This window comes from Balaenoptera borealis (genome assembly GCF_965194805.1).
Source record: "Balaenoptera borealis genome assembly, chromosome: 7".
NCBI lineage: Eukaryota > Metazoa > Chordata > Mammalia > Artiodactyla > Balaenopteridae > Balaenoptera > Balaenoptera borealis.
This window is the reverse complement of record NC_138864.1, coordinates 129,591,032-129,615,187: the sequence shown is the minus strand read 5'-3', so window position 1 is coordinate 129,615,187 and position 24,156 is coordinate 129,591,032. Positions and strand designations below refer to the sequence as shown.

Genomic DNA, 24,156 nt, shown 5'->3' with positions numbered 1-24,156 from the left:
CAGACCAGGGCTACGAACCCGTGTCCCCTGCATTGGCAGGCAGATTCTCAACCACTGCACCACCAAGGAAGCCCCCCCTTTCATTTATTTCTAATCTGATCTTTATGATTTCTTTCCTTCTGCTAAGTTTGGGTTTTTTTTTTTGTTCTTTCTCTGATTGCTTTAGGTGTAAGATTAGGTTGTTTATTTGAGATTTTTCTTGTTTTTTGAGGTAGGATTGTATTGCTATAAACTTCTCTCTTAGAACTGCTTTTGCTGCATCCCATAGGTTTTGGGTCATCATATTTTCATTGTCATTTGTTTCTAGGTATTTTTTGATTTTCTCTTTGATTTCTTCAGTGATCTCTCGGTTATTTAGTAGCATATTGTTTAGCCTCCATGTGTTTGTATTTTTTACAGTTTTTTTCCTGTAATTCATATCTAGTCTCATAGCATTGTGGTCGGAAAAGATACTTGATAGGGTTTCAGTTTTCTTAAATTTACCAAGGCTTGATTTGTGACCCAAGATATGATCTATCATGGAGGATGTTCCATAAGAACTGGAGAAGAAATTGTATTCTGTTGTTTTTAGATGGAATGTCCTATAAATATCAATTAAGTCCATCTTGTTTAATGTGTCATTTAAAGCTTGTGTTCCCTTATTTATTTTCATTTTAGATGATCTGTCCATTGGTGAAAGTGGGGTGTTAAAGTCTCCTACTATGATTGTGTTACTGTCAATTTCCCCTTTTATGGCTGTTAGCATTTGCCTTATGTATTGAGGTGTTCCTATGTTGGGTGCCTAAATATTTACAATTGTTATATCTTCTTCTTGGATTGATCCCTTGATCATTATGTAGTGTCCTTCTTTGTCTCTTGTAATAGTCTTTATTTTAAAGTCTCTTTTGTCTGATATGAGAATTGCTACTCCAGCTTTCTTTTGATTTCCATTTGCATGGAATATCTTTTTCCATCAACTTACTTTCAGTCTGTATGTGTCCCTAGGTCTGAAGTGGGTCTCTTGTAGACAGCATATATATGGGTCTTGTTTTTGTGTCCATTCAGCCAGTCTGTGTCTTTTGGTTGGAACATTTAATCCATTTACATTTAAGGTAATTATCACTATGTATGTTCCTATTACCATTTTCTTAATTGTTTTGGGTTTGTTATTGTAGGTCTTTTCCTTCTCTTGAGTTTCCTGCCTAGAGAAGTTCCTTTAGCATTTGGTTTAAAGCTGGTTTGGTGGTGCTGAATTCTCTTAACTTTTGCTTGTCTGTAAAGGTTTTGATTTCTCTGTCAAATCTGAATGAGATCCTTGCTGGGTAGAGTAATCTTGGTTGTAGGTTTTTCCCTTTCATCACTTTAAATATGTCCTGCCACTCCCTTCTTGCCTGCAGAGTTTCTGCTGAAAGATCAGCCGTTAACCTTATGGGAATTCCCTTGTATGTTATTTGTTGCTTTTCCCTTGCTGCTTTTAATACTTTTTCTTTGTATTTAATTTTTGATAGTTTGATTACTATGTGTCTTGGCATGTTTCTCCTTGGATTTATCCTGTATGGGACTCTCTGTGCTTCCTGGACTTGATTGGCTATTTCCTTTCCCATGTTAGGGAAGTTTTCAACTATAATCTCTTCAAATATTTTCTCAGTACCTTTCTTTTCCTCTTCTTCTTCTGGGACCCCTATAATTCGAATGTTGGTGCGTTTAATGTTGTCCCAGAGGTCTCTAAGATTGTCCTCAATTCTTTTCATTCTTTTTTCTTTATTCTGCTCTGCAGTAGTTATTTCCACTATTTTATCTTCCAGGTCACTTATCCATCCTTCTGCCTCAGTTATTCTGCTATTGATTCCTTCTAGAGAATTTTAAATTTCATTTATTGTGTTGTTCATCATTGTTTGTTCCTTAGTTCTGATAGGTCCTTGTTAAAACTTTGTTGTAATTTCTCCATTCTATTTCCAATATTTCGGATCATCTTTACTATCATTACTCTGAATTCTTTTTCAGGTAGACTGCCTATTTCCTCTTCATTTGTTTTGTCTGGTGGGTTTTTCCTTGCTCCTTCATCTGCTGCATATTTCTCTGTCTTCTCATTTTGCTTAACTTACCGTGTTTGGGGTCTCCTTTTCGCAGGCTGCAGGTTCGTAGTTTTTCGTGTCTGTCCCCAGTTGGTAAGGTTGGTTCAATGGCTTGTGTAGGCTTCCTGGTGGAGGAGACTGGTGCCTGTGTCCTGGTGGGTGGGGCTGGATCTTGTCTTTCTGGTGAGCAGGGCTGCATCCGGTGGTGTGTTTTGGGGTGTCTGTGAACTTAGTATGATTTTAGGCAGCCTCTCTGCTAATGGGTGGTGTTGTGTTCCTGTCTTGCTAGTTGTTTGGCATAGGGTGTCCAGCACTGTAGCTTGCTGGCTGTTGGGTGGAGCTGGGTCTTAGCGTTTAGACAGAGGTCTCTGGGAGAGCTCTCTCCAATTGATATTATGTGGGGCCGGGAGGTCTCTGGTGGTCCAGTGTCCTGAACTTGGCTCTCCTACCTCAGAGGCTGAGGCCTGACACCAGGCCAGAGCACCAAGACCCTATTAGCCACACGGCTCACAAGAAAAGGGAGAAAAAAAGAAAGAAAAAATAATAATAATAAATAAAATAAAATTATTAAAAAAAAAAAATTTTTAATTACTAAAATAAGAAAATAAAAAGGTAATTTAAAAAAAAGAGAGCAACCAAACCAGTAAACAAATCTACCAATGATAGTAAACTCTAAATACTAAACTAAGATAAACATAAAACCAGAAACAAATTAGATGCAGAAAGCAAACCCCAAGTCTACAGTTGCTCCCAAAGTCCACCGCCTCAATTTTGGGATGATTCGTTGTCTGTTCAGGTGTTCCACAGATGCAGGTACATCAAGTTGATTGTGGAGATTTAATCCGCTGCTCCTGAGGCTGCTGGGAGAAATTTCCTTTCTCTTCTTTGTTCGTACAGCTCCCGGGGGTTCAGCTTTGGATTTGGCTCCCCCTCTGCGTGTAGGTCACCCTCAGGTGTCTGTTCTTTGCCCAGACAGGATGGGGTTAAAGCAGCGGCTGATTAGGGGGCTGTGGCTCACTCAGACCGCGGGGAGGGAGGGGTAGGGAATGCGAGGTGAGCCTGGGGCGGCAGAGGCTAGCATGATGTTGCAACAGCCTGAGGCACGACGTGTGTTCTCCCGGGGAAGTTGTCCCCGGATCACGGGACCCTGGCGGTGGCGGGCTGCACCGGCTCCCGGGAGGAGCGGTGTGGAGAGTGACCTGTGCTCACACACAGGCTTCTTGGTGGCGGCAGCAGCAGCCTTGGCGTCTCATGCCCGTCTCTGGGGTCCGCGCTGATGGCCACGGCTCATGCCCGTCTCTGGAGCTCGTTGAGGCCGTGCTCTGAATCTCCTCTCCTCACTCACCCCGAAACAATGGTCTCTTGCCTCTTAGGCAGGTCCAGACTTTTTCCTGGACTCCCTCCTAGCTAGCTGTGGTGCACTAGCCCCTTCAGGCTGTGTTCACGCCGCCAACCCCAGTCCTCTCCCTGGGATCTGACCTCCGAAGCCCAAGCCTCAGCTCCCAGCCCCGACCTGCCCCGGTGGGTGAGCAGACAAGCCTCTCGGGCTGGTGAGTGCTGGTCAGCACCGATCCTCTGTGCGGGAATCTCTCTGCTTTGCCTTCCGCACCCCTGTTGCTGTGCTCTCCTCGTGGCTCCAAAGCTTCCCCCCCGCCACCCCCCGTCTCCACCAGTGAAGGGGCTTCCTAGTGTGCGGAAACCTTTCCTCCTTCATAGCTCCCTCCCAGAGGGGCAGGTCCTATCCCTATTCTTTTGTCTCTGTTTTTCCTTTTGCCCTACCCAGGTGCATGGGGAATGTCTTGCCTTTTGGGAAGTCTGAGGTCCTCTGCCAGCATTCAGTAGGTGTTCTGTAGGCGTTGTTCCACATGTAGATGTATTTTTGATGTATTTGTGGGGAGGAAGGTGATCTCCACGTCTTACTCCTCGACCATCTTGAAGGTCCCCCCTGGATTTGTTTTAACATTAATATACAGTTACCTTATTTATTTCACTAAAAAAAAAAATTGTACATTATCTTGATGTTAATGCCATGACCACTCCTTCATTTCTGTTTATATGTACCTCATGTTTTCCTACCCTTTCAATTTTTAATCTTTCTGAACTGCTGTGTTATAGATGTGTTTTCTGTAGATAACATATAGTTTGGCCTGAGTGAGAGAATTTGTCCTAATAGTATAATTTAACCTATTTACATGTATTGTCATAATGATATATATTTTTATTTATCATCTTGTTTGTTTTGCTTTCCACTTTCTATGCTTCCTTCCTGTTTCTTTTATTGTTTGTCTTCTGCTGTGTAGACTGTGTTAGTTTTATATTGTTCTCAAGTGAGTCGGAGATGATATTCACCATTTTATGTTCTTCAGACTTTTCAAAAACAATTTGGATCTGTGTATTTCTAATTATCAACTTCAGGAATTAAACTAATTATCTCCCCTTAAGAGGGCATTGAGGACATCTGACACTCATATTTTATAACATGGAGGCCTGATTAACTTCATGCTCACCTTATCAAAAGCATGCCTTTACCAGTGTCTGTGCTAATAGCTAAAAAAAAAAAAAAAAAAAGTATAAGAAAACTCAGAACCTAAAACTGCAACAGTGTGTCTGGAAGAAGGCTTTTGTAGGGGCAGGTTGAAGGCCTTATGGCTGAGAATCATCAGAAAATGTGTTGATGAGGAATGTGGCTGTTTAGCTACCTTTTAATAAAAATAGCTTTGTCAGATTTCACTGAAATTTGCTTCAGGAAAGCCAATTACACAGTGAAATTGGTGGAAAATCTTATTATTATGAGCTCCTAGCCCTTGCTCTACCTGCTTACTTTAATGTCTAGAGATAAACGATAAGAAGACAAATTTCCATCTCTCCTAAGCACCAGGGTCCCTCCCTCCCCCGTCACTTTTATTGAAGTAGCAGTTTGCCAGGATCCATGCATGGAAAATTGCTGAAGATAGACACTGTATTTTAAATTCCTCCAGGCAACAAGGCAGACTGGAAAAATCATTTGAACAAATTGAAAACTGAAATGTTGATATCAGATATTAAATTAATATAAGTGAGATTGGGACAATATCTAATTAAAATAATTTGAAAAATGAGTTGGAAATTGAAGCTGACATAGCTTTTACCAGCTTGTCATTATTGTCACGTTGCAGTGAAGCTCTGTCCTCACCGAAGCCCAGCCCGCTCTCGGGAGACTTCACAGGACACCGGGCAGATAAAAGCCTCCTATATTTACTCAGTCAGGGCTGGAAGACAAGGCCTGAAGGACCTTTCTGGGGACCGCGCACGGGGGTCTGACACATTGGCCTCTGTTTCCAAGGGAGGATGGATCTCAGACGTGCATTTCTGCATTTGAGGCTGGACGAGTTCAGTGCTTCGCTTCGCACGGGCAATAAAGAGAGAAGGGGCAGGTTTGGAAGGCAGAGTGGTGAGGCCGCTCCCTGCTGCAGGGACCCATGAGCGGGCAGGATGTGCAGCCCAGGGATGCGTGGGGTGTCGCGCTCTGGTGCTGAGCGAGGGCTCCAAGGACAGGGTACCACGCCGCTCTCCGGATGCAGACGGGGCAGCATCTGGTGTGTCTTTCCTGCTCCTCTCACAGCCGCTTTGGGACCATCCACGCACCTCTGCTTATGAAGCAAAGATGACGGGAGGGGAGCCGTTTGTGGCGTTGAAACGCTCACTTCTTCATGATCCCAGGCGTCCTGAAGCGGAAGATGGCCTGGAGTCCGGACGCCTGCCTGTAGCGCCTACAGCCACACCGAGGGCCTCGGGGAGGAAGCGTGCGTCTGCCTGTCTGTGAGCCGGGGTGCTCTGGGGTGTGCCTCAGCCCCAGGCTGCTCCCCGGGGCCGAGGCGTCGGACGCAGAGTCTGCAGGACCCTGCCAATTGTGGGTGGAGGGACCTCGACCGGACTCTGGCCACACCAAGAGGAGGGGTTACTGACGCTCCGTCTCCCAATCCAAGCAGGAGTTCCTACAGCAGATTGCACACAAACATTGAATAATCTGATGATTTTATACCCACGTGTACATACAGGTACAGAAAATTGCTGATCATCTGATGTCTTACGCACCTCATATGTATCATTCCCCGAGGTTTTGCTCAAACTCACTTAAGCCTGGAGCAGTCGAGGATGGGGTGGGGACTTCCCAGAGGATGGCTGGGGCTTCCCTGCTTCACCAGTGCACTGAGAGAACTAGATACTGGGACGGATCCTCATTCAGAAAACAAGCAAAAGTGCTGGAATATGAAGATAAAAAGAGACAATTTTAAACATATTAGGTATCTGGCAACATTGAAATCCTTAGAGATCCCAGTTAAGTGGAAGCAGGAGCCTGGGACGTAAGGGAGAGTAATGTGGACCTTTATCTTGAGGGTAGTTTCCAAACCAGGTGAACTTGAACTTTAGCATTCATGACCCCATAGACTGTGGAGGACAGGAGGAAGACCCAGGGTGGGAATAACACAGCGAGGCCGGTGAGGACCCGCCACGAGCAGCCAGGACTGCCTCCAAACCACGGGGGGTGACAGCAACCCCTGACTGCCCCGTTTGACCCTGAGGATGGGAACTGCCCATTTCCCGAGCTGTCACCGGGTATGGGGCTGGCACTGGGCACTCGCAGCCCCACAGGAGTGTGCCGTCCACCTGCACAGCTCCTGGTGGCCCCAAACCCCAAGCACGCAATGCAGTTTAAACTGGTCCCAAGTTGGCAGGGATTCTGGAAGCCTGGAAGAAGGGAATGCAAATCCTCTGAAGGAATCCTCCGTTTTCTCTGTCCTCAAAGGATTCCCACAGTTAAAATCCCGAGAAATAGGAATTTCAGAACATGCTGGAGAACAAGGCACCATGAGAAAGGTCACCTGAAAGCATGGACAGAATGAAACCTCAGACACTGACTAGTAGACATGGAACGTGAATTCAAGAATCATGGTCTGTTTAGCGGAATACAAGAGAGAGGAAAAATATGACCTAAAAATGTCATATTAAAAATGACCATTTTTGTCTTAAAAATGACCAAAAGTACTTTTTAAAAGAATAGAATTTTTTAAATGAAAGATACAATTATAGACATTTTAAACTCAGGAGGTGAGTTTAATGACATTAAATCTAGTTGAAGAGGGAATTAGTGAACTAAAAGATAGAACTGAATAAATTATCCAGGATGCAGCCTAGAGAGAGAGAAAGAAATGGAAAATATGAAAAGAAAAAAGGTAAGTATTCCTAGAACACAAAGGAAGAAGATCTTTTATACACTTACTAGGAGTTCCAGAAGAAAGCAGAAAGTGGTCAAGCTGCAATGTTTGAAGATATAATGGCTGAAAAAGCCTGTCACTGATGGAAGACACCAGTTCTCAGATTCAAGAAGTCTATTAGAGTGAAAACAATTCCACACGTAGGTTCATAACAGTGACACTGCAGGACAACCAAGACAAAGAGAGGATCTGAACAGCAGCCAAGGAGAAAGACAAGTGATGTGGGAAGGAATGAGAATTTGATTCATGGCTGATTTCTCAGCAGCCAAAACGAAACATGACAGGAGAGTAGTGTCTTCCTATTACTGAAGGGAAATTGTTGTCCACCTGGAATTGTACCAAGAGATAGCATCTTTCAAAAATGAGGCCTTAACAGAAAATAAGGTTGAACAATGATACTTTATTAAAAAAAAAAAAAGAGTTTGTCACCGAGAGGTTCTCATTTAAGTTAATTCTAAAAGATTTACTATAAGCAAAAGAAAATAACCCCATAAGGAAGACCTTGAGTGCAGAAGGACTAATGAGCAAAGGAAACAGTAAATGTGGGAATGCAACTAAACAAAGTATACTGTTTGAAATAATAATGTTTTGTGAGGCCAAAACAAGGGAGGATTGAAATAGTGATCGTGAAAGCAATAGTGTTTAAACTGAGATCACTTAGGGTCTTTGTAACGTTTAGGAAGAGAGCATAGATCTTTACTAACATGAACGTTTGCTACCTGTGGGTAATATAGTCTCTGGGAAACCACTGAAAAATAGAAATAGAGAATATAACTTTCAAACATAAAGACAACAGAGGATGCTAGAAATAAATTCAAATATGTCAGAAATCACAATAAATGTAAGTGAACAAAAGTTCCAGTAAAAAACAGAGATTTACAGACTGGAAAAAAAATAGATATATGTTCTTTTTGAGACATAGGTAAAAGAACACAAAAAGATACATATATATATATAGAGAGAGAGAGAGAGGGAGAATATATATCAAAATGGAAATTTAAAAAATATAATCAATAATAATGGATGATAGAAATACTGAAGTATATTTTAATACCCTGAAGTATATTTTAATACTTGGGAGTTTGCTTTAAAAGCAGAAACTTGAGAGAAATTTATTGCTTCAACTGTTCATATTAGAAAAGAAACAAGACTTAATTAAGTTTTTAATTTAAGAGTTAGAAAAAGAACAATGGAATAAACCCAAGTAAAGTGGAAGGAAGGAAATAAAAAAGATAAAAGGAGAACTGACTGAAATAGAGAACAAATATAAAACAGAGAGGATAAGTAAAGCAGAATACTTCTTCTTGGAAAAAACTGATAAAATTGAAAAATCTGTATCATAAATGGTCAAGATAAAAGAGAGAGAAAACAAAAACTATATTGGGAATTACAAGTGGAATGCAAATAAAGATGCTTTAGTGTATAAAAGGATAGCAAGAGGGTGAACAATGTTGTGATAGTTTATTTGAAGACTTAGATAACATGACCAAAATGAAGAAATAGAAAACTTTAATAGTCCTATAACCAAAGAAGAAATTGAATTTATAGGTAAATGTCTTCCCGTGAAGAAAACGCCAGGCCCACATATTTTATAAGTACATGTTCCTTCTACACATTCAAATAAACCCAGTCTTATACAAAACACCCCAGGCTCCTCAACTCATGAGTTAGGATAACCCTGATACCAAACTCGACAATGACAGTGCAAGGAAGAGAAATTAGAGATGAATTTCCTTCAAAAACACAGATACACAAACTGAACCAAATACAAGGAATTAAATGTAGCAATTTATTTTAAAAATACATCATGAACAATGTAAGGTCCAATATTAGAAAGATAATGAATGTAATCTACCACATGCATAGATTAAAGAAAAATCATGTGGTTATCTGAGTAGATGTCGATAAAAACATTTGCTAAAAGTTAGCATTCATTCATAAAAAAATGCTTAGTAAAGTAAGATGAGTTTGTTAACTTGATTTTAAAATCCTACAGAAATATCATACTTGATAGTGAAACACTGAAAATATCCCCTTTAGCACCGGAAATCAGACAAAGATGTGTGCATCCACTACGTTTATGAAGTGTTCTACGGGAGGGTCCCGTCAACTTGCGGTAAAGCAGGAAAAAGAAAGAGAAGGTGGGGTTAGAAAGGAGGAAACAAACCCATTACTTTTTAAAGGCAATCTCGTTATTTACTCAGAAACACAAAGGAAAACCCAGATAAATTCGTCAGATAGTTGAGGGTTGCTATATATGAAATCATGTGCAAAAATCAATTGGATTTCTGTACTTTAAAAAGTTAGCAAATATAGTTTTTAAAATGATAATTGTTTACCATAGAATGAAAAAAAGGCACCAGGAATAAATATTTTTATATGCAAGAACTATACGGAGAAAATTATAAAACTTTATTGAAAGATGTGAAAGAAGGCCTTAACACCTGGGAAGATTTACCTGCTCACAGGTTGAGAATAATGATGTTAATTCTCCCAAACCTCCGGATTCAATACAATTTTAACAAAAATCTCAGAAGATTTATTTTTTTATTGTGTTTTATTTTTTATATTTATCTGGAAACTTGACAGGCTGATTCTGAAGTGTATTAGAAAGTGCAAAGAGCCAGAACTGGCAGGGCACCCCTGCAGGAAAGCAGGGTGAGAGGCTGCCGTGCTGTGATGCAGCAGGTACCAGGTACTGGGGCGTGTGAGACGGGGCGGGTCTGGGCGCACAGAGACTGGGGGACCCCGAGCCCAGGAGGCCCGGAAGTGGGCCCTCCTGTGGAATTGATTGCAGATGGAGTCGGCATCGCAGACTGGAGGGAAGAAGGGCCTTCTCTGTAAATTGTGTGGCAAAAACTAGGTGTCTGCTTAGAAAACAACTTCTCCTCATCCACAAAATCAGCTCTCAGAGGTAGGACTCACCTGTGAAGGGCAAATCTTAAATCTTTTAGAAGAAAATATACAATGATATCTTTATGATCTTGGGGTAGAGGAGAATTCTTTAAACAAGATACCCGAAGTGCAAACCTTAAACCTTAAAGAAAATGATAAATTAGACTGTATTAAAATTAGGAAATGTGAAATAAGCCAAATCACAAACTGAGATAAGGTAGTAACACATGTTAACTGACCAAGTATTCGTGTGCAGAATGTCTCAAGACCCCCTACAAAGCAATAAGAAAAAGACAAACAGCCCAACAGAAAAATGGGCAAAAAACACCACAGATATTTCATATAAGAGGAAGCATGAATGGTGAACAAACACACAAGGTGCTCAACCTGATCAGGAATGGAAGACACACACAGTGAAGGCACCAGGAGATACAATGTAACAGCTACCAAAAGGGCAAAAATGTGTATCTACAAACTGGTGAGGACCTGGAGCAGGAGGAACGCTTGTGAGCTGATGGCAGGCGTGTAAATTGGTGAAATCACCTTGGGACTCTATGTCCTAGCGATTCTACTAGAGAGCATTCTCTCCACCTGCCTGGAGATGGGCAGGGATGCTCACGGCCACACCATTTGAGCGGCAGGTGAAGAAGAAACAGGCCCGTGGTCCCCTTGATTGGACAACTGACTGGAAAAGTCAGTTAGGATGTGCTGAATGTATTAATGCAGCCAGAGAGCAGTGAAAACACACAAACCACAGCCAGCGCAAGACCCAGTCGGGCCTCAGAAACGCCAGGGTCAGCACGAGATGCAAGTTGGAGGAGGACCTGTTTGACATGTTTCATCTCATTAAATTCAGACCCAGCAAAAGCAAACACTGTGCCCATGTGTGAGAGAAAGTCTGCGGAAAAGGAAACCGTCACCCCAGAATTCCGAGGACTTACTGCGTCTGATGGGGGGACTAAGTAGGGCCATGATGGATGCTCCAAGTATCAGGTGCAATTGAAACGCTGCATTTCTTTGGCAGAGGGTGGCTGACGGGGCGTTTGCTGTCTTATTATTCTTTATAACCAATATATATTTTATAAAATGTCTAATCTTTAATTAAATACCGAAATAAAATATTGATATTTTTGAATTACAAATTAACAAAACAATATTTCTAACAGTCAAGAGAACGTCCCCATGAGTCGGCAAGGGAGATGCTTTCCAGGAACCTGTGACACACCTTTAAACATGGGGTGTATTTCATGCGGACATACACCAATACGCATTTATTTTATCTCTTTAGCAACAATGTTGCTCTTTTCTCTCTCAGCACGGGGAGCCTTGGGTGATGTGGAAACGAGCCCTGTAGCATCGTGTAAATGTGTCAGGTGGCGTCTCCTCAAAACAGAAACCCTTTTAGGAAGCCAGAGGGCACTGCGGCCCCTGATGGGGAGGTGCCTGGAGGCCCGTCTCCGGTGCCAGGCCTCACCGCGGGCACAGGGACACAGTGATGCAGGCTCTTTGGGGACGGCCAGCACCACCCCCTTTGGAAACCAGACAGAAGGTGCAGAGGAAGCTGCTGGAACTTCCCCCCCACCCTCCTCCTTCCCTCCCTGGGAATGAAGCCTTAAGCGCTGTCTCTGGTTCTGGTATATTAGCGTCAGGGAAGCAGTTATGCTCCGGGATTATTTTAATTCTTTCTGACACTTAGCAAAATCAAATCCCCAAATATCGTGGCAGCACGCTACTGTAGGTGACTCAGCGTAAAGTGATGGACAGAGGACACCTCCCGGGGCCGCGCTGTCACGGGCGGGGCTGCGATCACAAGAGCCACCAAGCGCCCTCCTGCGGCCGCTCCGCCGGGTCTGAACGGCCAGTGCCACGTGGTCTGCGTCACACTCGGGCAGTGGGTGCCGCGTGGGAAGCGGGAAGCCTGAGCCGAGGAGCCTGAGGTGGTCTGCACCTCGTGCAAGCTTGAGCCAGAGCTCAGGGCTCAGGGCGGGGCGGGGGGAGACCCTCCGTCGTGAGGGTGCTCCGTCCATAGGCACCCTCGGACTTTTCTGGGTCGACGCTTTATTCAAAAACTGGAACTGTGGGTGTGGAAAAGCTCCCCCCAACACACACACGTATGTGTGATGGTGATAACCTGGTGATTCACGGTCATGGTAAGAGTAACGGGGCAGAAAACACCAGTAGGGCCTGCATTGGCTTGTTCGTTCTACGCATCACGTCCCGGTTCCCCCGGTAAACAGACCCCGAGCGCCTCCTGTGTGCTGACGCTGTTCTAAGCCTGCGCCCACCCTGCCTCGCAGGAATGTCCTGTCTGTTGAGCTACGTTCTAGGCAGGAAAGCAGATAAGCAAGCGCACATTCTGTTGGCTGGGGATAATGGCTCTGGGGAAAAGTAAAGCTGGGCGGGGAGGGGAGGACCACACGGGTGAGGGGCGATTTGATACTGGGTGGAAATAAGGTGACTTTAAACCAAGACGTGGAGGAGGCGAGTCATGTGGACCCAGGCACCCAGGGAACAAACGGCAAGTGCAAAGGCCCTGAGGCAGGAGCTCCCCTCCCTGCCCCTGGGAATGCTCAGGCCAGAAGGAGCAGCGTGGGGGTGGTCGGGGGTGCCAGCAGGGCAGCGCCACCTGATCGTGAAGACCTTGCACGTGTGGCAGGAACCTGAGACTTGACCGTGAGTGAGGAGCGCCCCCAGGAGAGGATGATGTGACCAACTCGCATTGTCACGGGGCCACTGGGCTGCCTGCTGGGAATCAGCTGCCCCAGTGCCGGGGACCCAGGCCGAGCACGAACCAAGGCCCCGCACTGGGTTTCTAATAGTGAAAAGTCTGCATCAGGCTAACGAGCTGTTGACATTCTACCTTTATACTTGGAAAATATATATTCATAGTGAAGAAATGTTTAAATATGCATAAAGCTATGGGTTTTCTTTCTGAAAATCAGCCAAATATAAAAGACAGCTGGATTGAATTATTATCTTGCATGTTTGGGTGTTGTCTTAATGAGTTAGCAGAGTTTGGGTGGGTAATGAGTTAAAGCATACACAATCCCTAAATTATAGCGCATTTATTTATAAATGTATTTTCTTCCCTTTGTTTCACAAAATCACTGATAATATTGTTTAAAGAACATTTTCATAAAATCTATGCATTTAGACACAAATGATCTAGCTGTAATTGTACACAATGTATAAAATGTGGAAGTATTTTCCTCAGAAATATAAAATACATATGAAATTGCAAATTAAATTTATATGCCTTCAAAAAGGCATTTTTTAAAAAAATTCAAAATGAACTATTATCATTATAAAACAAAATATAATTAATAAACAGCAAAGCTTTAAATCTAAAGTATTTAAATAAAGCTGAATTTTTTACTCTATTTTTTGAAAATGTAATCAAATTGTAGTTATTTTTATAAAAATAAAGTACGTGCAGTTTAGCTTCAATATGCATCTAGTTGCCAACGTGATGAACCAGGAGCATAATCTGTGGCGTTCCATCCAGACTGACATACAGGAAAACTGGTAACTAACAGGTGTCATTCCAGCTGCAAAATGCTTTTCCGCCGCTGCAGGTACTGCGACGGTCTGTGAAAACTTGCAGAACAGCAAACCGAGATGTAGGGAAACTTGAGAGTTGGGCATGCAGCCCCGCTGGGAAACGGGGCCTCTTCAGGCACGAACCCTTTGCTTTCTGGCTGAGAGGCAGGTTTGACAAGTTAATTAATTTGTGTCTCCTCTCCCCCCGTCCCCCACCCTGCACTCCTTCCTGCCCTGCTGTTCAGACCCTCCCCGGCCCCTCCTCAGCTCAAAACCCTCGCGGCGTTAGGTGGCAGCAGCGTGTTGCCCAGAGGACACGAGGGTGTGCAGCTCACCCAGGGTGGCCCTGTCGATGACAGGGCCAGCACCTCCGCTCGGGTCCTGCTGTGGCCCCGTCCCCTCACCCTGCGGGTCTGCAGGGGACAAGCTGCCAGGGCCCCTAGGGTATGTGCCTCAGTGCAGCCAAACCCTAAGCGGGGGCTCGGCCCGGTACCTTCCACCTGTCCTCGGGCAGGTGTCGGGCAGCTCACCTCTGGTCCTGGGAGGACCGCTGCTTACGTGGCCCACTGCTCTGAAACACCCCCTTGGCCCCGAGAGCAAAAAGGGGAGGTGCGGGCGAGATTGCCCAGAGCGCCGACGAGGGGGCCAGGCACCTGGAGCGTCGGGGTCAACCTTCTCTCAACCCTGCTCCCCTTCCCAGGACTGAGTTCAGCCCGACAGGTTCCGAGCAGTGGGAGTCTCTACGGGAGGGTCGAGTCACTTCCCGGGCTGGTGACCGGAGGCCGTGCGATTTCAATAAGGCTGATCCCAGGGTGTGGGGGACAGCGGGTCCGGTCAGTGGCCCCCGAACGGTCTAGACTGTCCACGTCCGCAGACGCCTCTGGGTGGGACCAGGTGCAGAACGGATGCACGTCTCTTAGGGTGGAAATACGCAGGGGGCGCAGATGGGTACCCCCAGGAGCAGTGCTCTTGGCTCTGCCAGAAGCCGGCTCCACCCTCTCCCTAAGGACCCCAGCCCCCTGGCGTCTGCCCACCTCCTGCACCCTGCTCCCCGCCCTCGTGCTTTCTAATGGGCCACGGCCATTAAGTTGTCCCTGTAGCAATTGAGATCACAGAAGAGACTTCTGCACACCCTTTCAGGTTAAAATCACGAGGATAAAGAAAGAGGCAAAATTATTCCACCGTAGCTACGTGTTTAAATTATATGGAATGCTGCATAAATTGTCAAGTGCAAAGAATTATTCTGATAAATTAAAATACTAATTAAATAGGCTATTTGCAGAATTTTGAGAACATTGTAGGGTTCTGCTTCTCCAGGTAATTTGCATATCCTTCATCTAGTGAATTTAATTTTAAAGGACTTCTTTTTGTGTTTGGAAACCCTTTTTGTCTCCCGTGAAGATAAGAATGGGCTTTGTGCATTGTTCTCGCCTTTATTCAAGCAGCTCCTCCAGGGGTCTCTTAGCCCTGGCCTGCTGGTGGCTCACGCCCACCAGCTCGGAGTCTGCATTTGGTCATGAAAATAGCCTGGAGCTGACATCCGACAGAACATGTAGCCCCAGCAAAGCTTTTCTTTTCCCCTCAAAGGCCTCAGCAAAGCCTGAAAAAGTGGCAGTGAGTTCCCCGCCTCGGTGGAGAGGGAGATGCTGCAGTTAAACGTGTTTCCAGAGAGAAGGAGTGGTTGCTGGCTGGGAGGGGAGCACGGGGGCTGGTGCCCGCGAACCAAGTCTGACTGCCTGACGGAGGTCACGGCGTACATCTGGGTGAGGGATACCACATACGAACGTCTGAGATCCGGTCCCACTGAGCAGAAGCGATGGGTGAGAGGAAGTCCATGCAGCTGTGCAGGGAAGTCTCAGAGGACATATACACAATGATGAACGTGTACGAATGCTGCTGGGGAAGATTCCGGAATGGCCTGAGAGTTACAAAATGAGCTCAAGACTACTGGGCTTGTTGCTCTTTTAGGTCAGTTTGAGCTAAAATAAATAAATATAGATAAACAAACCAAAGAAACCCAAAATGGCTGTGCTTAAGATAAATTGTGTACCTTTCACACATGCTGGAAAAAAGGCACCATTACAGTGTCTCTGTTTGGCTACCATCCCCACCAATGAGAAATTTCAAAGAACGAAAAAATTAAAAAGAGCGAGACAGGCTTTGTTGAAAAGGACTTGATGCCCAAGACTGAGAAGTTCGCAAGAGAGCACGAAACCACGAGAAGTGGGTTGAAGTCCCACGGACGCGCATGTTGCAGCCGCCAAGGGGACTTGCAGGTGTGATTAGAAACCGCATCAGCCATCTCTGTGGGGGTTTCTCGGCTAAAAGCAGGAAGATGGGGGCCCTGGGTGGGTTCTCGGAGGACCCCGGCTCCAGGCAGCTCCTCGGGGCCCTGTCGCTCTCTGGACGAGGATGGAGGTGGGCTGGAGGTGGACTCAGAGTTGGACACAAAGGTGGCATGAGTCACGATTCCGGCTCGAGTTGTTAGGAGGTGCCGCGGCCTCAGGAGGCTCCCATGAGCATCACGGCAGAGGGTCCTCGTGTCCTCCGTGAAAGAGCCCCTGGTGGGGACAGCCTCAGCGAGATGCAGAAGGCTCATGCTGTCCTTGGGGTTTTGGGGGCAGATTCACCACTTGCTGAACAACAGCTGCTACAGAACAGAACCTGTGGGTTCATGTAAAGCTGAACAATGGTGACTGGTCCTCCCCGCAGGGTACCGCTCCTGGGTCTGCCCTGGTTGTGTGTGTGTGCCCCTGTGTGTGTGCCCGTGTGTGAGCGCCCACGTGTGCGGTTATTTGGAGGAGGTCCCTTTTGGGGAGGGGTGGTTAACACCCTGCGTCATGTGAGGAACATAATAGGATCGAAGGATGGAGCAGACATTGCAAATCGAAAGAGAACAGGGACAGACGTGGCGTCCTGACTCAGGTGACGGTGATGGGCCACCTGCCCCGCCTGATCCATCACACCTGCGGAACAGGTGACGCTCCTGGGACTTCCGTAGCGGTTAATGGAACGACCGGGAAGACAGTGATCCCTCGTGCTGATGCTGGAGGGACGAGGTCACGTCCGGGCCGCTTTCCAGTGGATCCTGGACGCTCCGACTGCCCGCAAGGACGCACCTCCAGCATGTCCGTCCCATCCATCCCAGGGTTTTCGTTTCTCAGGGACAATTCCCTGGAGTGCCGTGTCAGTTCTCAGTGACAAACCTTTAACAGACGCAACCCCTTGTCAGCACGAGTCTGGGTCCCTGGGCTCCCTGGCTGGACCCTCAGGCAGGACGTGGACCCTGAGAGGCGGTCAGCCCGGAGGGTCCGCAGTGGCTGCACTTGGGGATGGGTCACCATGAGGGTGAAATGACATCACTTTCCAAGGCGACGCCCATGGTTTTCCAAGGATGATGCCGCCATCAGGACTGTTGCTCAGGTAGGCTCCGGGGTGACCTTCCAAGCAGCTGATGCCCCTTCTAGAAGTTTCTGCTTTGTTGGAGGTGCCTGTGGGAAATTTTCTGGTAGAAACGAGGACGCGTGTCTTTCCTCTGCAGCCTCTGAGGCCATGAGCTGAGGTCGGTCAATAGTGGGCCCCATTCCCACGACGGTGGCTGGAACAGGCCGACTGCAGACGTGTTCAGATGCGGGGAAACACGCATTTTAGAATCGAGGAAACGTGACATGTTAAGACCTAGACTTTGGGTAGAAACAAAGTACTGTACGTATGGGGCTGGAGCCGGCTGGACCGGTTACTGGAGCTCGTTTTTACTTTTTCAGGAATTTTTTGAGCCGGTTATTAAACACAGCCATCATGAAAAATTAAGTTTTACACGCTTGCAGTTACTTACGTTAAAGACAAAAGACCTCGATACCCAGCCAGTCGCCTGTACATTTCACCACTGCCGGGCGCTGCGGCTCCCCTCCCCCTCCGCACCCCACTCGGGGGCCCGGAGCTGTGTTCACAGAGGGCAGAGGTCGGGGGCGTGTCTGGCAGGGAAGCGGCTGCCAGGGCCTGGGGCGAGGAGCCAGCCCGGACCCTGGACTGGCCGGTGGCAGTGGTGCTTGGGGGACACAGGGCAGCTGTGCTGAGACTGACTCCGCACCACGTGTGCCCCGGGGGCAGGGCCCAGGCACAGAACCTTCTGCACAGCGTCGGGGGGCGTGGGGGGCGGGTCTTCGGGCAGCAAGCAAGGCCCACAGTCGCCTCGGGGCTCCGCGGGCTTGTGCAGGACACAACCAGGACCTGTCCCTCGTCCCTCAGGCCCGTCCACACAGCCGTCACACTGCCCGCCCGCTGGGGACCCATGGCGGCCGAGCCTCAGGTGTCTCCACCTGGCCTTCCCAGCAGGTTTGCTGACCCCTGGACTGGGTCATCTGCATCTTACTGCCCGGCTGGTTTGTTCATTCCTGAGCCTGGAATGCCTGTCACTTCTTAGCAGCAATAGTGGAGTACTTTTAATTTCCATCTTTACTTTGTGCTTTGTGTCCCTCAGCCTATTGAAGACTCACTGTTATCCCCAAGGAGCCTGTCATTCAGCAAAATGCCTCCTTTGTTCACAGGGGAACGTGAAAATCAATTGCTTTATACTCTATCTCTTAAGAATATTCTCCTCCATTCAAGGTTTACCTTTGGGCCACTGCCCCCTCCCTGCCCCTCTGCACCCCCCAGCTTAGAGGCTCTTAAAGTGCTGGTGCTCTAACCCCAGGTTTGTGTCTGCCCCCCCCCCCACCCGGTGCATGCATAATTACCTAAATGTAAGAAATAACGTTGGTTTGTTCAAAGGAAAACTTTCTACCAGACGATGAGAGAGCCCCAGAGGCGGGGGAGGCAGGCCATAGCAGGATCCAGTTTGTATCCCTCTGAAAGATATAATTTCATTACCCAAGACTAACGTAGGTGTTTTACAATAAGAGGTGAAAGTAATTGCTATTTTCTTGCTATCTCGTTCTGCATTAATCACAGTTGCAGTGCACTCTTCCTTCTTAGGGTTTGCAATAAAATCTATTTTTTCTGGTTTTCATTTCCAAAATGACAGGGGCTTTATCCGAAAGAATGCTTCTACAGAATCGTAAGCCAAGGTCAATTGCTTTGTGACACACTTCCTCTCCAAGAGGTGGGGACCGCGGCTTTGCCGCGCTGGCATCGGGATTAACTGGGCTTCCTCTCCGGCTGCTAATTGTTTCCAGGGCTCAATCCGCTTGGTCTGACACGGAGGGTAATTCATTCTCAGGGAGTCTTCCTCACTCTAAGTCAGGAGCAAACTAGGATGAGGGTTGATTGTGGTGGAGGCAAATTATTATAGGATGTTCTCCTGGGACAGGAGTAAGAGGGGTACAGCAGCTCCCAGGACTCACGGAACGGAGGCGCAGTTCAGTCTTGCCTGCTAGCGAGTCTGTCTTGTGAACGCGGAATGCTTGTGAATGGAACCCAGTTCCCAGTGATTATATACTTGTAACCATCATATCGTTCGAAAGTAAGGCTCTACAGTTTGCAAAGCAGGTCTGCCCACCGTTTCTCAAGCAGTCTTCACAAGGATGCTGTGAATTTCCTGTGGACGTTCTGTGGGCAAAGCTGGAGGGACTCACGTCCTGGCCCTACCTCTGCCGGCCCCTCGGTGGGGAGCCCCCTGCCCCGGTTTCCGCCCCAGGCTTGTCCACAGCACCTGTTCAAATGGCGCTCTGGCAGTGACTATGGAAGTGTCTGCAGAGGGAGACGCTCAGGGTGTCTGGAGAACGCTTGCCTCTCAAAGCTGACCGCTTACTTCTTAATTTCCCCTAACAGCTGACAACAAGGACCAACTGGAAAGAATGTCTGGACTGAGAGTTCTTCAGACCGGAGTCGGCTCGGTGAGTAGCTGCGGGCCGTGTGGTCCGGGCGGCCTGGCGGGCTCGGGCCGGGGGCAGAGGTCGGTCGGCGCCAGGCGGGGGGCTGTGGTAGGGGGGCCCCGGCGTCTGGGCCGGGTGAGTCCTCCCGTCCCGTCGGCAGAAGTGCTGGTGCGCCGTGTCAGGCTCGTCTGACACTGTTTGGTCGCCTTTGAAATCGTGATTCGGCGTCTCCCCAAGAAAAAGCGGTCCTGGCTAAGAAAACATTGGATCCTTTGGAAATGTGTACTTCCTCCTTCAGACGATTCTCAGTTGCTGAGTCTGTGTAGCAAGAGAAGTTGCTCTTTCCTCTGGGTCTGGTGGGCACACTTTTGTCTTCCTTGTTAAAGACGTGTATGGGGTGGGGTGTGAGAGGAGGATGACTGCTGATAAATTTAATGACACTCAGAGGCGCTGTGTCCCAACGTCGCTGCGCTGGCCTCAGCAGCAGGTACTTGACCAAACTCTCCATCAGCAATTAGAGCCGATGGTACTCAGCCCCAGGCCCTGGCGGACGCCTGAGCCCCGATCGCGGGCAGTTAATGAATTGTACGCACGACGGCGGACGCGACTCCTCTCGGGGGTGGATGTCTGCGCTCGCGCGCGTCTGAAATCCCAGATTTCACGGCACCCGCCGTGACAGTAATTAACTATTAAGGGCGCTTATTTGCGATGCTCCTCGCCAGGACCGAGATGCCGCCACGGGGCCACTCGAAGGCCAGCCGCCGTCTTCGGGGGAGGCTCCGCTCGGCCGTCATGAGTCCCGGCTCTTGAAATAAGAACTTGCTTAGTGGCTGGTCCTCCGCAGACAGAGCCCCCAGCTCTGCAGGCAGCGGGCGGGCGCCTTGCCGGGGGCGCCTCGCAGGGGGCGCAGGCCTTGAAGTCACTGTGTTCCCAGCACGCGGCGGGCACGGCGCGGACAGGAATCTGGGTGACCGCAGACCCATCAGAGCGCGGGGCTGGGTTGATGAGGCTTTCACAGCTGAGGAAATCCTGGTCTTTTCTCCGGAAACTCGCAGTAACTTTGGCGGCCGGGGAGGGGGAGGGGGACGCCGGGAGTCTGTGGGTTCCTAAGACCATCTGTACCCCCATGGGGTGCAGTGACTCCTGGCGGGAAGGGCCAGAGGGCTCAGAGGATCCAGGCCCGCGTCGGAAGGCTCTGACCCGCGGCCCCTGCCCTCCCCCTCGTCCCTCGGCCTCAGCTGGTGTCCCTCCTGCAGGAGCAGCCCCAGTGCCCAGCGGCTGGGGGCAAATCCAGACTGACTCGGGTTAGGGCCTTTGGTGCTCCGGGGTCAGAGGAAGCTCAGGCGCTGGGCCTAACCCCTCCCTGTGCGTGTTCCGTGGAAGCGGGCTGGGCCGCCCCGGAGCAGGGGGCAGGCAGGGCCAGGGGTGGGAGATGCAGAGCCGGGGGCTGGGAGGTGCCTGGAGCCGCCCGGTCCTCCGCCCGCCCCGTGGTTGCGGTTCCTGGGCAGCGGGGAGGGTGGAGGCGGTGTGTTAGGACTTGGCAGACTCATGTGAGGTCACAGGCACAGATCCCAGAGGGGGATGCTCGCCGCCCACCCCCTCCTCGCGCCCAGCAGGCAGCGCCCAGCGCACTCACACACGGCCGCCCCATCTGTGACCTGCCGCCTGCATCCCTGCGCCGAGCCCCGCGCCCCCCTCGGGGAGCCCACACCCCCTCCCTCCGGGGACGGTGCCCCCCACGGCCTCCTTCCTGTCCTCTCTCCTGCGTCGCCACTGCTCCGTCTCCCTGGCCCCATCCGGTCAGCACACAGATATGCTCCAGTGTTTTCCGATTCACTAAAGTGAGAGCTCCTAGGACTGGTCTCACCACGTCAGCGCTCTCGCCTCCCACTGGCTCCCTGTCTCCTTCATCGCAAAACTACCGCCACGTGTGTCTGTATCCCTCGTGCGGACACGTCGGCACCTGTTTGCTCCTGACACCCGGCCAGGCCTGGTCCCCACTGCCCGCTGGACGGTCCACCGTCTGCGGCCCCAGGACCTCAGTTGTCAGGCCGTCTGCACTGTCCTGAGCGTTGCCGACTGACCTCGTTCCGAAGCCCGGCTGCTCTGAGCTCCTCTCTCTGAGGGATCTGCGTCTCCCCGAGGCCGTGGCCTTTACATTGTTTGTATGATGATGACCCCAGAGTCCACCTGTAGCCGGGCCCATTTGCCTTGTTCCAGGCACGCACAGCCGCCGGCGCCTGCCTTTCTGTCCTTGGAGACCCGTGACGCATTCCCCGAGCCTGGGCAAAGCAGGGCTCTTAATGTCCTGCCACCACCTGGCTCTGCCCCCGGCTCCTGGGCTCAGAAGTGGAAGCTGGTGACGTGCTGTCCAGGAACTGGGAGCCTGAGTTGCTCTCGGCTTGTCTGTGAAGATGACAACCTAACCTCAGAGGGACATCCTCTGCCTGTTCCAGGTGCCCATCTCACATGGGGGCAGGAGGTCCCGCCTAGACTGGGGGCGGGAGGCGGCGGGGGACACAGGGCAGAGCAGAACCCCCGTTGCACCACTCCTGCATTTTCATCGAGTCTGATCTTCTTCCTCTCTGGTCCCCAAGTGGCCAGGAGCCTGACCTTACCCTCCCTGGGGGCAGAAAATGGCCACATCCCAGACCATTTATTGATACTTCATTCACCGATTGAAACATGGCAGTGAGAGGCTTGCCCACCCTAGTTCTCCCTGAGCCACCTTTGTCTTCTTAGGGCCCCAGGGGTTTCCTTGGTCCACGCAGACCAGCTCTCCAGTCTCCTGTCCTCTTCCACGTGGCAGTTTTCCATTTCAAAAGGCAGTTTTGCTGTCACCTGTGAAGTTGTCTGAGGTCATTCTGATGGGTTCTCAAGCCCAGAACCCACATTCCATGCAGCTTTGCCTGACCAGTCTCCAGTTCGGATGGAGGGAAGGAGTGTTTGTATATTTGGAGTGAGTTTTGGATCGTGAAAACGGGAGCAGAGATATTTTAAAAATGCTAACAATATTTCTTTTTCTAATTTTTATTGCCTCGTGCAGTATTGAGCCTGATTTTGATGCTTCTGATTTTCTTTGAAACGTATTTGATATGAATGTCTCTGCTAATTCCTGACTCTGGAAAGTAAAGCAGAGTTCGATTCCTCGAAATCTAACAGCGTTTACCAAATGTCTCCCTGGTGCTTGTGATTCAACATGTGATGACAGATAGCGGAATTAAAACCTTTTAAGCCAAATGGAAATATTTCAAAACAAAATTTAAAGGAAATGAACACACTACAGTAGACACACACGTTCCTGATAGATTGGTGGTATTTTGACGTATTTCAAAATCTAATTTCTGATATCTAGAAAGTATTCACATTTTTCCAGATGAAAAAAGTCATGTTTCTTCCAAAGGGAAATTATGATATTACCAAGAAAAACTCAACTATTTGGAAGAAAAATAGATGATTGTCCCCAGGCGAGCATTTCCATGAGTATGGCTTCCAAGGTGCATCCGAAATAAGTCATGACTTCCTAAGTTCTTGATAGTGTGATAAACGCAGTATGATTAACGATTAACCTGCCCACGTTTCAGTAGGAGTCTCTGTGCAGCCGCGGGAGGCTCGGGGCTTCGACAGGGAAGCCCAGAGCAGCGCGTTCCCGGTGCAGACACCCTGCTCAGCCCCAGACGGGCTGCCTCCCAGGCAAAGTCAGGCGGGAGGGGACAGGCCTCCACGCGGGTTCTGGAAGAGAGAGGAGGAGGTTTTCCTGGACCCGTTGAGGGTCCTCGGCTGCAAAAGGTAAACGGATGAAGACAGACAACAGGAGCTAAGCAGCACCTTTATTTGATCTGAGTTTCACGGGACACGTAAGGGAGTGAAGCCCGCGGACGTGGGTAGACCGGGCGCCTTCTGCGGGGTTGGTGGGGAGGGCCAGGGGACGTGGGGACCCGAGGTGGGTCTGCAGCAAACCGGGCACAGGGTGGGCACAGCTCCCACGAGGGTCTCGGGCCTGCTTCAGGGAGAAGGGGGTGGACAAGGTTGGAGACACCTTCGGCCAAGGTGTCGTGTTTGGGGCAGTGTGTCCTGCACCCACCACTCATGCCGTGGGATGTCAGACCTGGCTTCAGGTACTTCAAAGAGCCCTGGGGTTCCAGAGCTCAGCTGTACGGGGGCAGGAGGCCGTGGAGCCCCAGCAAACCGCCGTCCATACGCTGGTTTAACCCACTGAGCTTCCCTTGCCTTGGTCACTGTTTGGGGTCCTGGGTAGGATTTTGTCCAAAGAAAGGATTTTTGTGGCCAAGACTATGTCGATCCCCAGAGTCCCTCGAGAGTCTACGAATCCGTGGTCGTGCTCCTCCCCCCACAAATCAGTGTGACTTTGTTGTGCGATGTGTGTGTTGGTGTGTGTGTGCGCCTGACAGCTGTCCCATGAGACCGAGCAGGTGGGACGGGGGTCCGTGATGCATGTCTGAGAAAATGGCTCGTTTCCTCTGCAAACCCCACTTGGTCATCGCCTGTCTGCTGGAAGGGCTGCTGCTGCTTTAATGCGCGTTATCAAAACCTGAACCCAGTGGTCTAGGGATTTCTGAGAGCAACTGGGTATCACAT

The 24,156-nt window shown here is 48.9% G+C and overlaps 1 protein-coding gene across 2 annotated transcripts in view; it reads left to right on the top strand.

Moving 5' to 3' along the window:
• The window catches only part of PTPRN2 (protein tyrosine phosphatase receptor type N2), a 708,877-nt gene that overhangs the window by 430,110 nt on the left and 254,611 nt on the right, over window positions 1–24,156 (top strand). For both annotated transcript variants that reach the window (XM_082398840.1, XM_082398839.1), the window contains one exon: window positions 19,514–19,578. In XM_082398840.1, coding sequence (XP_082254966.1) covers window positions 19,514–19,578 — 65 coding nt within the window. The remainder of the gene's footprint in view (window positions 1–19,513; window positions 19,579–24,156) is intronic.